Raw genomic sequence first — 13167 nt, forward strand, 5'->3', positions numbered from 1 at the left:
TATTTCTCCCTGCATTGTTTCCATGGTGACCTCACTGTGCCATTGTCCCCGAGGCTGCCTCAAGACATGTCCCCATCTCCAAGGGTTCAGCTCGGGACCCCCCTCTCATCCTTGCTGTTGGGGCCACCCCTCTCCTTAGCATCTCCCTGGCAGAGACACGCCTGCTCTGGAGCTGGTGCCCCAGGGACCCTCCCCCGGACATGGCTGTGGATGTGTCCAGTCTCCCCCAGACTTCACGCACTCCTTTTGAGGACACTCTTGCCCTGGTTCCTGCCATGGGGTGTGCCCCTCTGGCTCCGGGACCCTCTGGTGGTTGGGGACCTCTCGGCTCGCCAGTCTAGCTGGGGCAGGCTGCACCCATTCCCCCTCCCTCCTGCCCTCCAGTGGCAGGATCCCATCCACCTTCCTTCTCCTGGGGCCCAAGGGGCAGAGGCTGGCACCAGTGGAGGCCCGGGGCAGGCACTGCTGGGGCTGCGGGCGGTGGCCTGGGCCAGCTCTCCCTGCTCCTGCTGTGCTCCCCGCGCTTCTGTACTTGCCCCCTGCCTGTGCTCCTGGCTCCTGGCAGCCTGGTGAGCAGGAAGGACCTGGGCCTCAGCATTCCCCGCCGGCTGCCCTGCCGCCGCCTCCTCCTCCTCCTCCTCCTCCTCCTCCGCCTCCTCCGCCTCTTCCTTTTCATCCCGCTGCCATCTCTCCCCAGGCGCCTGGGTCTCTGCCCTCACCAGTGCTGACCAACTTACGCGGGGCTTGAGTATAACTTGCCAAAATCTTTATTCTTTCGATATTTGCAGATATGTGCCACTGTTTCCAACTTTTCATCAACAAAAAGGCCTTTCCAACTCCTTCCAAATTAGAAGACCAGGTGGTGACACGGCACCTCTGGACTCTCCCTGTGCGGGCCGGAGCGGGCCGGCCTGGGACTGCTCTCAGATGAGAAGCGGCCGCCGTGCTCCCCACTCCAGAGACCCACAGGAGCCTTTGTAACTAACCCCACCCCCAGGGAAGGCTAGGAAGCTGGAGCCCGCGGCGGGGCTGCCGGGGACCAGGCCGGCCGACGCTGCGCCAGGCTCGCTGCATGGACAAGAAGGGAGCGGGCCCCACGCCTGCCGGCAACGCGGCCCGGAGGGCGGGGTGCCCCGCCACGGCCGGCCGCTCCCGGGGAGCTTCCCCGCCCCCCGCTCCCTCCTGCATGGACTCCTGCGTTCCTGCTCTGCTCTGGACGCCAGCACCGCCGCGCGCTTGCCTTTCCCCTCTTGGCCTCCCGTTTCCTAGGATCCGCATCGGGGCGGCTCTGCCCCAGAGCCTGGCAGGGGCACAGGGCCTCTTGCGGCCTCTCTCCTCTCTCTCTCCATCCACTGTGCCCCTTGGGCCACGCCGAGCTCGGCGGAGCCGTGTGGTGTCTGTGCCGCAGACGGCCGCCGCTCACTTCCGGACTTCGCTCTCCCCGTTGTCGTGCCCCGTGCTCCCGGCCCCACCGGCGGCCTCTCCGCACCCTCCCCTTCTCTTGCGCCCCGGCCCCTGGGCTGCGCGCCTCTCACGCCCGTGGTATCTCGTGTCCTTGCTCTTTTGTGAGGGGCGGTCCCGGCTCAGTGACCTGTGCTGCTCTGTATGGTGCCCTGTGTAAGAATAAACCCGTTGGAATACTCGTGGTCTCTGTTCCTTCCCCGCCCCGCCGCCCCGGCCCCGCCCCGCCAGGGCCTGTCCGGGCCGAGGGAGGCGGGCGGGCTGGGGATCCAGGTGGGCAGCTCTCCCGCCGGCCCTGGGCCCCTGTAACGCGCCTCCTCTCTTCTCTTTCAGTCCCGGAAGGGCGCCGACCTGGAGCGGGAGAAGAAGGCCGCCGAGTGCAAGGTGGACAGCATCGGGAGCGGCCGGGCCATCCCCATCAAACAGGTCAGCCAGCACCCCTGTCCCTGCCCCTGAGGCTGAGGCAGGGCCCAGGAAACGCTGGGGCCTCTGTGATGGCAGGTGGTGTAAGAGGCGGCACCCCTCCTGTCAGGCCTGAGGTTCTGCTAAGAAGGACTAACCTCTGGTGGGAAGGGTAGCCAGAGCCGGACTGCGGTCTGTTCCTGCGGAGCCTGTGGCTGGAGCAGCCTGCCCTCTGGGCTGTGCCTGCACCTTCCCACCACCAGGGGGCAGCAGAGAGCCGCCTTCAGTTGCTCTCCTGCTGGTGGTTCAGGAGTTGGGCCATGTGGAGAGGGCGCCCTGCTGTCTGCCAGAGAGCTTGGTCTGGGCGCTGTGGTCCGGGAGAAGGAAGCGAATGCACAGGAGTGCCCTGAGTGTGCGCTGAGGGCGTGGTGAGAGCTGTAGGTCCTCCAGGTCCCACGGCAAAGTCTTACCGTTTGTAAAGATGAACTCAGTGGAGGTGTTTCTCCCCAGCTCCTCTCTGAGTCACTGCCTGGCGGGCTCCCAGTCCTGAGTGGGTCCCTGTGCTGGGAGGAACTTGAGTGATGGGGTGTCTTGTGCAGAGATGGGGTGCACTGGACGGGGCTCCAGAACTTCTGGCTGACGAGGGTAGAGCCGGGAGGCGTCCCTCTGGGCCTGGGCAGGAGCCTGTGCGCCAAGGTGCCCACCAGGATGGGGCTGTGCCCACAGGAGCTGGGCGAGGCAGAGACCTTCCTGGGAGCTGGTGGTTAGAGATGCGTCTGCAGGGGCCGTGTTGGCAGGTTTGCACCAGAGCTCAGCGTGGCCAGGCCGCCGAAGTCCGGTCTGGCCCTCCAGGCTGGCGCTCCTGGGGTCCTGGGCAGTGTGACAGAGTTTGTGTGAAGGTCCCTTTAGAGCGGAGAGCCCCGGGTGTGGGTCAGGGTCCCAGAGGGCAGGGCGGGGACACTGCGCGTCCTGCTTCTGTCAGCCCTCCCCGGGATGTTGCTGAGCGCCGGTTGGGTCTCCCTGCGGGAGGCCAGGTGCGGAGGCTGAGAGCAGTGGCAGCCGGCAGGCTCCTGTGAAGCCCCACAAACGCATTGACGCCTGCAGCTGGGGCTCTGCAAACCGAGCGCCTCCTTGGTGGGCTCTTGTGGGCGACGTGACTGTGACCCCCGAGGACTCCTCCCTGTGGGGTGTGTCCACATAAACCCCGCCACACGGTGAGGACCTGTCCTGCCCTCGCTGGGAGAGGGTGGCAGCCCCGTCCTTCCTGTCTGGGGTAGAGTGGCCAGGGAAGCAGGAGCTGTGGGGTGGGTGGGCGCCCTGAGGCCAGCACCTGAGCCTCCGGCTGGCCAGGCGGTCAGCTCGGTGACAGGCCCTAAGCCTCAGGGCCCCCAGCAGGCCGGACACCGGGGAAGGAGCCCAGCACAGTCCCGGGCCCTGCCTGCCGGAGGCAGCAGTACCTCAGACTGAGGGACCACACAGGGCATTGGGGGTGCCTGCGGTCCGGTGGAGGCCTCTTCCAGCCGGCCATTCCTTCCGCTCCCACCCCCCGCCCAGGGCCACCCTCCCGACGCCCGCCCCTCCCTCCCTCCCCCTGCTCCTGCTGGGAGTGGAGATTGCATTTCAGTTGCCATTTGCATTCCCAATCAATCCGGACTCCGCAATTAAGCCGGCTGGCGGAGCTGGGAGGGAGGCGGCGGCGGAACGGGCGGAACGGGTCCTCTGGGGGCCTTTGCCTCAGCACCGCTCCCATTCCGCCCAGATTGCTTCCTGCTCCGCCGCCGCCAGCCCGGGCGGAGCGGAGCGCACCCCGGGGCGCCTCTCCCTCCTCGCGGCCCAGCGGCCCGCAGGTGCCAGGCAGAGGCAGAGGGGCGGGCGGCACCTCGGTGGCTACACTGGCTTCTCGGGGGCTGGCGCTCCCTCCACGCCCCTCCAGGCTTCAGCCTGAGAGCGACCTCTTTCCCGCGCCCTCTCCTCTCCGGAGGCCAGGCACCTGCCTCCCGCTGGCTCCTGGCCGCCGCCTCCGAGGAGGGAGCTGCCATCGTGAGTCCCGCTCCGTCTGTAGGGGCAACTGGCCAACGCAGTGACATAACTTGTTTGCTGTGAAGGGCCAGGTGGTGGCGAAGAGGGAGGAGAGCCCGGCTCCCTTTCCTAGACGGGAGCCTGGGCTGGCCCCTAGGGCCGCGGTGGCCACTGGTGGCCTGTGAGGTCTGAAAGGCTCGCGACCGCTGCCCCAGAGAGAGGCTGGGTGGGGGTGAGATGAGGTGCCTGATAAGCCTGGGGAGGGGGGCCAGGCACCCTTCCTGCTGCGAGGGGCGGATGCCCCCCCAGGAGCAGCCACCAGGCTCCTTCCAGGCCAGACCCTGCAGTCCCCTGTGTGAAGGTCCGGTGATTCCGTGTCTCCCCACGCACCTTGTGCCATGCTGTCTGTCAGGCTGACTGGGACCAGGATGTGTCCTCCTCCTCCCGCTGGAGGAGAGGAAGGAGGGGCAGCAAGGATGTGAAGTACCTGTTGAGAAGTGGGAGACTGGAGCGGGAAATCCGAATCACCTGTTTGCTCATCCCCTTGCCTGAACCTGGTATCGCTTCCCCAGAATTCGGAGGGGAGGTGGCCTGGAGCCTGGTTCCCCACCTCGGCCTCAGGGCCACAGCCCATGCTGGAGGGGCCCCCTGCTTTCTCACACCTGAGTCTCTCTTTTGTAAAAAAAATTTCAATTACAGTTGAAATTCAATATTACATAATTTCCAGGTATATAACATATACCTTATGAAGACATTATACTTGACAAAGATGATATTTCTAGTATCTACTGGATCTAGTATCTACTGTGCAGAGTTAATACAATATTAGAGGCCCAGTGCACAAAATTCGTGCGGGGTGTGTGTGTGTGTGTGTGTCCCCCAGGGATCTCTCGCTCCTTACTGCTCACTGCTCCAGACCTCGGCTCGGTTCGGCTCGGCTCGGCTCGGCTTGGCTGGGCTGGGCTCGGCTGGGCTCGCTGCTGTAGAGGCAGGAGAGGCTCCCACCACTGCTGCTGTGCTCGCCAGCCCTGAGCCCGGCTTCTGGCTGAGTGGTGCTCTCCCTGTGAGAGCACACTGACCCCCACAGGGCAGCTCCTGCACCGAGCGTCTGCCCCCTGGTGGCCAGTGTGCAACATAGCGACTGGTTGTTCTGGTCGTTCCCCTGTAAAGATCGCTTAGGTGTTTATTATATAGATTGTGGCCTGTAGTCCCTGTGCTGCACTTTCCATCCCCGGGGCTATTTTTATATATCCCTTCACTTTTCCCTCCCCATCCCCCTCTCATCTGGGGACCGTTAACTTGTCTGTATCTATGGTTTTCTGTTGGTTTATTTTCTTGTTAGATTCCACACGCACTAGTAAGTGAAATCATCACACCTGGACTCTTAGTCCCTCCTTTTCTCTCTCAGGGGGGCCCTCCATTCCCAAAGGAGAAGCCATTACCGGGTCTGCCTCTCTGCCCCTCCCCCCTTTGGCTCCATTGAGATGGGCTCGGGGTGCGTCCCTGACCTCCCAGTCATTGCGGTCGGGTTTGTGGCTCAGTGTGGCGTCCCCTGTGGTTCTGTCCTTCTCTCAGCTCCCCAGAGTGTGGGAGGGGGTGGCCCCGGGGGCCATGCTGGTCCCGGGAACCTGCCACCTGGGAACATCCTCAGCCATGCTCGCCTCTCCCCACCAGCTCCTGCCTTCACCCAGTCTGTTCCGCAGAGAGAGCCCGAGGCGGGCCAGGGTGTTTTCAGGGCTTGTCCTTACAGGAAGGCAGCAAAGGCTGCCCCCAGTACGGTCTCATTCCCACTCTCAGCCGATCTTGTCTGGTTTCTCCCTAACCCCTCCACCAGGTGTTTGCTGGGTGTATGCTAGGTGCCGGGCATTGTCCCAGTGCTGAGCGTATCAACGGACAAAACACACAGTCCTTGCGCTCATGAGATCTCGTCCGACCTCATGCTCACGTGACCTCCATGCTCAGAGTGTCTTCCCTGCTTATACGGGAAATGGGGTTGCTGGGCTCCATGGCAGGGGTCCTTGCTGCCTACCCTGGGGGAGTTGGGCATTCTGGGGATGGTTAGGGGGTTTTCTGTTCTAATCCGGGGCCGCCACCGGGGCGGAAGGCCAAGGCCTACCTGAGGTCTGTGCCCTTGGAGAGGACACCCCCTGGGGCGGAGTCTGACCAGCCTCTGTCCCCAGGGCATCCTGCTGAAGCGGAGCGGCAAGTCCCTGAACAAGGAGTGGAAGAAGAAGTACGTGACGCTCTGTGACAACGGGCTGCTCACCTACCACCCCAGCCTGCACGTGAGTCCGGGCGCGGGCAGGACTGACTCTGAGACTTAGCGAGTTCCAGTGGGTTCTTGCTTGAGTTGGAGGACTTCACTGCGGTGGCTTGGGAACTGCACAGACCCCAGCCCCAGGCCCAGCCCAGCGCTAGCCTGGAGCTCTGGGAGAGAGCCTGCTGGAGAAAGGCCTCTGGGAGTCAGCCGGGCGAGGCTGGTGTGGGCGGCCAGGTTTTACATCTGACATTCTGGTTGTTTGAAGAGCTGATTTGCCCACTTGCACAGGATTGCTAAGGTTGGGGGTGCCCAGCTACCAGCCGGTGTCTTCGGGGAGCCACACCAGTGGGGGCGCCCTGGCCTGGATGCTGGAGCTGGAGGGCAGTGAAGCCAGGGCTGCGGAGAAGGTGGTGGGATGTGGACAGGTCCTGGGAGAGGAGACTGGGGGTGTTGTTTGTGGGCAGAGGGGTCTGGGGGGGTGTGGCCTGTGGCCGGGGTTTGCAGTGATTGTAGATTGTGGCTCCGCACCCTTCCTTCATCCCCCTCCCCTCCCTGCGTGGCTCCAGCACACAGCTGTCACCGGAATCCATCTCTGTCACCTCCCCACTGTGGGGCTAATGAGTTCTCCTGTGAAGCCCCTCAAGCACAGCACGGGGGCCAGCCCCACCCCCGGCCCAGCGGCCCGGGGCCTGCCTCAGAGGGCCCCTTGCCTGCCTCTGCTTCTGCACAAGGCGCCGGGAGGCCCAGCTCGGGGTGCCGGTGATAACTGGGTCCTGCGAGCGCCACCCAGACAGCCCTGCTGAGAACGTGGAGGAGGCCAGCTTGGGGAGCACCAGCGAGCAGCCCCTTCCAGGACGGCGCGAGTGCGGGTGGCTCCTGTTTGATCTCCTTGTGTCCCAGGGGACAGCACCAGCTGTACTGTTCGCTCCTGGTCCCCCGATTCCACAGGTGGGGAGCCGGTGCCGGGACACCTGGCGACTGGAGGAGGGGCCACACTTGGTGACCTTGGGCTCCCGGCGCTGCCTCTCCCACTCTGGCCTCCTCCTCACACTCAGACCTGGTCCCGCGGCTGAGCCGGCGACCCCACGAGAGGCCGCAGGATCACTAGGAAAGGCACTGACCGGGGCACAGGCGTCTCAGGAAGCCAAGGGGCAGTGTCGGGGGCAGAGCCTCTAAGAGGCGCCTGGGCTGCCATGCCTGTGCCCAGGCCTGGGCTGAGCCCACAGCGGCGCCTCTTAGCTTCCTCTGCCCGAGGCAGGAAGTGCCTGTTCTCTGAGAGGCCCTGTGCTGCCTGCTGAGCTGGGCACTGGTTTTCTGAAGCATCGTTACCCCCCCGGTGTGCCGGGGCGGGAGGGGGTTACCCTCTCCCCTTTGCTTTGCTCCTACCTGTTCCTCTGCTTGGTGCTGCCTTAGCCGGTGCTGTGTTCTGTCCCCTGGCTGGTCCCCCGGCCTCGGCTTGTGGAGGAAGAAGCCCAGCGGGAGGGGGGTGTTGGCGGGCGTTAGCACAGAGGAGAGGATTGGCAGTGGTGCTGTGTTGGCTTGGGCTTGGGCTTGGGTTTGGGTTAGGAAGGAGGGTGAAGGCCCAAGGGGGTGCTGCTTTTATGCCAAGGCTCGGTGGGCTTCATTGGATCATCAAAGTCACCAGCCAGGGGCTAAGACGTAGACACGTGACTGTGACTAAGCACTCCCCAGAGGTCTTGCACCCCCTTAGGGCAGCTGAGAAAGCCCCGGAAAGTAAGCATCGGCTATGTGTTGCCCGGACTTTGTCATGCAGGAGGTTGGCCAGGCTGGGCGTCTGAGCCCTGGAGCCCTTCCCAGCACCATGCTCGCCGAGCTGTGCAGGTCAGCGTGTTCAGGGCCTGGGACGGTCGCAGCAGCTCTCAAGCCTGTTCTTGCTTTCTTGCAACGTGAGCCTCAGAGGCAGGCGGCTCTGCCGGCCAGCACACCAGGCCCCGGCCAGGGCCGCTCCTGCTCTCCCAGCCGCAGGACTGCATTGAATGGCAGCTCCTTTGAGAGCCTGGGCTTCGGCTCTGGGGTCAAAGTGCATGTCCTCACCCACACTGGGTGCCAGGAGGGACTGGCACATGCAAATGGTGGCATCATGCCCTGTAGGTCTTGTCTCATTCAGAAGACATGAATCGGGTCCAGACTGTGGTAATGGGGGAAGGCCGTGGGAAGGACTAGCCAGTGGCCCATGTGCGGTTCCGGGAACGGGGCCTGAGTGCTGCTCGCAGAAGCTGTTGTTCTTGGGCTGCACCTCCTCCTCTTGGCCTCACTAATTACCCAGCCAGCGTTCTCATCTGGATTCGTGTTGCTGGTTACCTGCCTCCATCTCCCCATCTCCTCCAACCCGAGCAAGCTTCCTATTGCCAGAGTGCGCAGGCACCTGCCTCCCTGTGAGCTGCCCCGCTAGAGCCGGGCAGAGGCAGTACCGGGAACTCCAGCCCTGCTCACAGCGCCCACGGCCTCGCTGGCGGCCCTCAGACCGGCTCTTACCTGACACCCAGGCAGCGGTGCTGGATGCTCACCTGCCCGAGGAGGCCGGTGGGGCGGGGTGGGCCGTTTGGGCGTGCAGAGGAAGGGCTGGTGGGCAAGCCTCGGACCTCGCGCCCGATCCTCGCCTGGCCCAAGAGAGCCGCACAGCCTCCCCCATTTTGCATCCAGCGGAGCCATTCACACAATCACCTTCTGTTAATTCTATCTGCAACATCAATTAAATTGTTTGTAGAAACTAATTGAATGTGGCTTAATCACACATCTTAATAGCTTTCCACGCTCTGAACTCGTTGTTAATTCCAGTAATAAAACGAGATGAGAACGCTGGCTGGGTAATTAGTGAGGAGGCTGGGGAAGAAATTGCTGTTTGATGGCGGGTAATAAAGGCAGCCGTGGTGACCGCTCTCCCGAGCAGCCGCCGCCGCCACCAAGCGCTCCCCGTTCTGCTGACGGAGGGAAACCTCCGCTCTGCCCTGGCCGTCCCGCTGCCGCTCCTGCCACTCTGCCCACTCTCCCTCTCCCAGTGGTGCGGCCCTGGGAGCTAGCCTGGCACAGGGCACAGGGCACAGAGAGCCTCGTCTGCCAGGTCAGAGATGCCAACCAGGCTGGCCCTTCCCCTGCTGTCAGGGTCCGGTCCTTGGCCTCCAACAGAGTCCCTCTGTGCAGCTCTGGTTGGCGCAGGGTCAGCTTCTCCTGTCATGTCCCAGCCCGGCACCCCAGGGCTGCCATGGGGCCTGAACGCTGTTGAGCTGCTGTGGCCTGCTTGTGAACTAGAGCGGCCCAAGCCCCTCCCCAAGGAGAGGACTGCAGCTGTGCTTCGGCCTAGCCAGCTGCTGACAGTTATCTGAGCAGCCTATCCAAGACGTGGTTGTGTGCAGGGACCCAGAATGAGTATATGTAGGGACTCAGGATCGGTATATGCAGAAGCCAAGTCAGTGGGATGCTGGGACTTGGAGTAAGGAGGGCCAAGACAGAGAAGTCACACGTTGGGTGCTGGCTGAAGCAGGACCAGTGGGCCATGGTGCCTGGGGGTGGGGTGGGGTGGGCTGAGCTGAGTTCGCTGGAGAAGGGACGGAGAGTGGGCAGAGGGGCGCCTGGGTTTGCCTCCTTCCCAGCCGCCGTGGTGAGGCTCAGTGCCCGGGACAGAAGCCCGGCAGCACTCAGCAGAGTCAGGGGCCAGGGTGTCGGACTGTTCCCGGGGCGGAGACTGCTCACCGATGTCCCAGTGACATCGTTCCGTGGTTGTGAGGGATGAACAGACGGCCTCGGAGCAGCACGTGCTGGAGACCAGGCACTTGGACGAAGTGTGGCAGAGGGCAGGGGCACAGCCCCTGCTGCAGGAGCGGGCTCCTCCTTGGCCACACACCACGGAAGCTGCTCCTCCCCGGCTGGCCACGCCCCCGGTCCTTCCGCAGGGCCCTCCGCTCTGAGGGTTCTCAGAGCCGCTTGGAGAGGGAGAGGTGACCACCGGCCCGGCCAGGCCTCCCATGGTCCTCCCCCGGGTCCCATCCTGTGGTGCCCTCCAGCCTGATGACAGATGTGCGGGGAGGCTGGCGTGGGGTGCCCTGTCCTTGTGCTCGCTCCTCCTCCTGACTGGTGACTTCCACATTCTCTTGGCTACGTGGGGCCGGGTGACCCCTTTCCACCGATGTCCTCGGTTATTCCCAGAACGCGGCAGCCCTGCTTCCCAGAGGCAGCGCTTGTGCTTCTTTAAGCAGAGGGCCCTGCCGCTCTTCCCGGAGCTAAAAGTGAGAAGCTAGGAGAGAGGGCCCGGGCACCAGGAGTCTGATGCCCCAGAGTGGCACCGGGCGGGCGGGGCGGTGAAGGCTGCGTCTGAGATGGCGCTGTGCGGCTCAGGGATGCTCTCTGGATGCAAACCGTCCCGGAGGTGCTCCTGAGGGAAGAGGAGCTGATTCCAAGTCTAATCAGTGGGATTCTGTGCACCTGGCTTCTGCTCTCAGGGACCCCCCGGGGAGGGGCGTCGGGGGAGACGGGAGTGCAGTCTGGAGGAGAAACCAGGGCGGTGGGAAAAGCTGGGCCGCTGAGACCCAGGGCAGCACTGTGCTCTGCAGCCCCCATGGCCACTCCCCCGGGCAGCGTCCTGGCCAAGGTGGCAATGGCAGTGATGGTGGGGTCAGCACCAAGCACTCCCACTCTGGGTCCCTCTGGACAGCGACTGGAAGGAGGTCACTTTCAGGCACAGCCTTGGGGATTGGAAAAGCCTGGACTTGAGTCTGGCTTCACTGCCTTTTGCTTGTGCGCAGAGTAACCTTTGTAAGCCTCAGTTTCTTCATCTGTAGAGTGGGTGGTGCGGAGATTATATGAGGTAAGGTGTGTACATAGATACACAGTACAGCACAGTGACTACGGGGCCCCGAACGGGAAGAGGATGTGATGATGATGGTGTTGTTATGAGTTCCTGAGAACAGCAAAAAGTAGCAAAGGCTTCCCTCTACTCACTATCAGGTGCTGTTCTAAGAACGGGACTGTTCCAGGCTGTAAAGGCCCTCCGTGCCTCCAGTGGGGAGGGAGCTTCCGAAAGCAGACCCGAGTGCTTGGTGACCAGCCCGCCAGAGCCCGGGAACCAACTGTCTGCATCCCGAGGAGTCTGTCAGTTCCTCTTGACCCATGGGCCCTCTCCCTGATCCCATCCTGGTCCAGACTTGGCCTCCTTAGCCGTCTTCCCCGAAGGAGGCCTGAGCCTCAGCTCCGGGCTCCTGGCTCCAGACCTTCTCTCCCCTCACTCTGCCCCCTCCTGGCTGGGACCCCAAGCAGCACGTGGTCAGCGTGTAGATGTAGGTGTCGTCCAGACTTGGGGACATTCTGTGGGATTCACAGTCCTGCTCTTTAAACTTGAGCTTTCCCTCCCTGCGCCACCCCAGGCAGCTCCGTGGAGACAGACCTAGGAGTTGAGAGGGACAGTGCGAGAGAGAGAGAGAGAGAGAGAGAGAGAGAGAGAGAGAGAGAGCGAGAGAGCGAGAGCCACCAAAGAATGTCCTAACAAACCGTCTGTCTTCCCCCATGGCCCTTAGGATTACATGCAGAACATCCATGGCAAGGAGATTGACCTGCTGCGGACAACGGTGAAAGTGCCAGGGAAGCGCCTGCCCCGAGCCACGCCAGCCACAGCCCCCGGCACCAGCCCCCGGGCCAACGGGCTGGCCTTGGATCGGAGCAACACGCAGCTGGGCGGGGGCCCAGGTGAGGCGGCTGCTGGGGTGGGGCGTGTGGAGAGCGCTGCTTCCTTTGCGGGAAGAGGGGGAGAGCTGCGACGGTGCCTGGGGAGGCGTTCGGGGCTTTGCCTTCGGGGAGTCTGAGCTCTGAACGTGCCTGCCGCCCGCGCTGGGCTCCGGAGCAGCTTAGCCAAAGGCATTGCCAGCTTCCCTGTGGAGTCAGTTGGCCCTCGGTGCACGTCCTGCAGGTGATAGACAGGTCGGAATGGGGCCAGGAGCCTCATGCTGACTGGTGGCTTCAGTGGTCCAGGGACTGTCTTTCAGGCAGGTGATGGTGAGGGCAGGACTTTGGGCACCATAGCCAGTGTCTCAGCCCAGCTTGCCATGTGGGGAAGGAGGGGCTGGAGGGGACAGAGCTGCCGCCCGGGGCCCACCTGGCAGGTGTCACCCTCAGTCTGCAGTGAGCGGTGGGGTCTTTGCTCAGAGAGGACTGAGTGGAGACAAGCTGAAGGCCCAGCAGACTCTGCACGTGGCCAACAGTCTGGAAAGAAGAGATGGAGCCTGAGCGTCAGCCTGAGGCGAGGCAGCTCCTCCTTGGCCAGTTCTCCCCTTTCCAGAGGACACTGGGGTCAGGGGAAGATGCTGCGCTCCGCCCTAAGCCACATTGCTCTTTGGGGGGCTCTGCCTCCATGCCCAGCCCCCACGCCCCAGTTCTCCCGTGGCTCCTGGACCCTTCCTCTCAAGACCTGAGTCTTGGGGTTGTTCTGGATAATGGGATCTCGTTTTCCCTGGCCCGAAACAGCTGCTCAGACACTGCCCCGCCCTCCTAGGTGTTGCCCTGCGTCCCGGCTGCCCTCCCACAGGTGCAGGGTGTTTCTGCTTGTCACACTCAGTGCTCAGAGGGCCGGGGTACTAAGTCCCCAAAATGGATTGGCACCGACCCCAAAGAATTGCCCCATTCAAAACGCTGATAGGGCCGCGCACTGAGAAAGCCGGGACTAAGGAAGGTAGGCAGGAGACGCTTCCCGCACCTGCCCTGGGCTTGTGCTCGGCCTGGAGGCGCTGGGAGAGGCCGGGGGCACCGACCTCGGCCCAGTGCGGTGAGCCAGGTGCAGCCCCGCTTCCAGCTCTGGAGTTGAGATCATCCTCCCGTTTTATGGGTGAGGAAACAAGGGCTCAGAGAGGTTAGGCAGTAAGTGGTAGAACTGGGGTTTAAATCTGTGTCTGACCTGAAAAGCCATGTTTTGTCCTCTTTCATCCTGAGCTGAGGAAGCAGCATCTGAGCTGTGCAGAGGGAGCCCTGGTGCAGGGGGAGGACGGAAGCTAAGGCAAGAAAGATGGCCACCCATCAGGTTG

General features: G+C 63.2%; 1 protein-coding gene across 10 annotated transcripts in view; it reads left to right on the top strand.

Moving 5' to 3' along the window:
* The window catches only part of AGAP3 (ArfGAP with GTPase domain, ankyrin repeat and PH domain 3), a 56233-nt gene that overhangs the window by 35079 nt on the left and 7987 nt on the right, over window positions 1–13167 (top strand). For 7 of the 10 annotated variants that reach the window (XM_084897697.1, XM_084897698.1, XM_084897699.1 and 4 more), the window contains 3 exons: window positions 1795–1887; window positions 6063–6167; window positions 11671–11839. In XM_084897697.1, coding sequence (XP_084753823.1) covers window positions 1795–1887; window positions 6063–6167; window positions 11671–11839 — 367 coding nt within the window. Of the gene's footprint in view, window positions 1–788; window positions 1643–1794; window positions 1888–6062; window positions 6168–11670; window positions 11840–13167 lie in introns of those variants that run through there. The other 3 variants (XM_084897693.1, XM_084897701.1, XM_084897700.1) reach the window with 1 other exon arrangement.

Source organism: Pipistrellus hanaki (assembly GCF_964339955.1).
Source record: "Pipistrellus hanaki genome assembly, chromosome: 10".
Classification (NCBI taxonomy): Eukaryota; Metazoa; Chordata; class Mammalia; order Chiroptera; family Vespertilionidae; genus Pipistrellus; species Pipistrellus hanaki.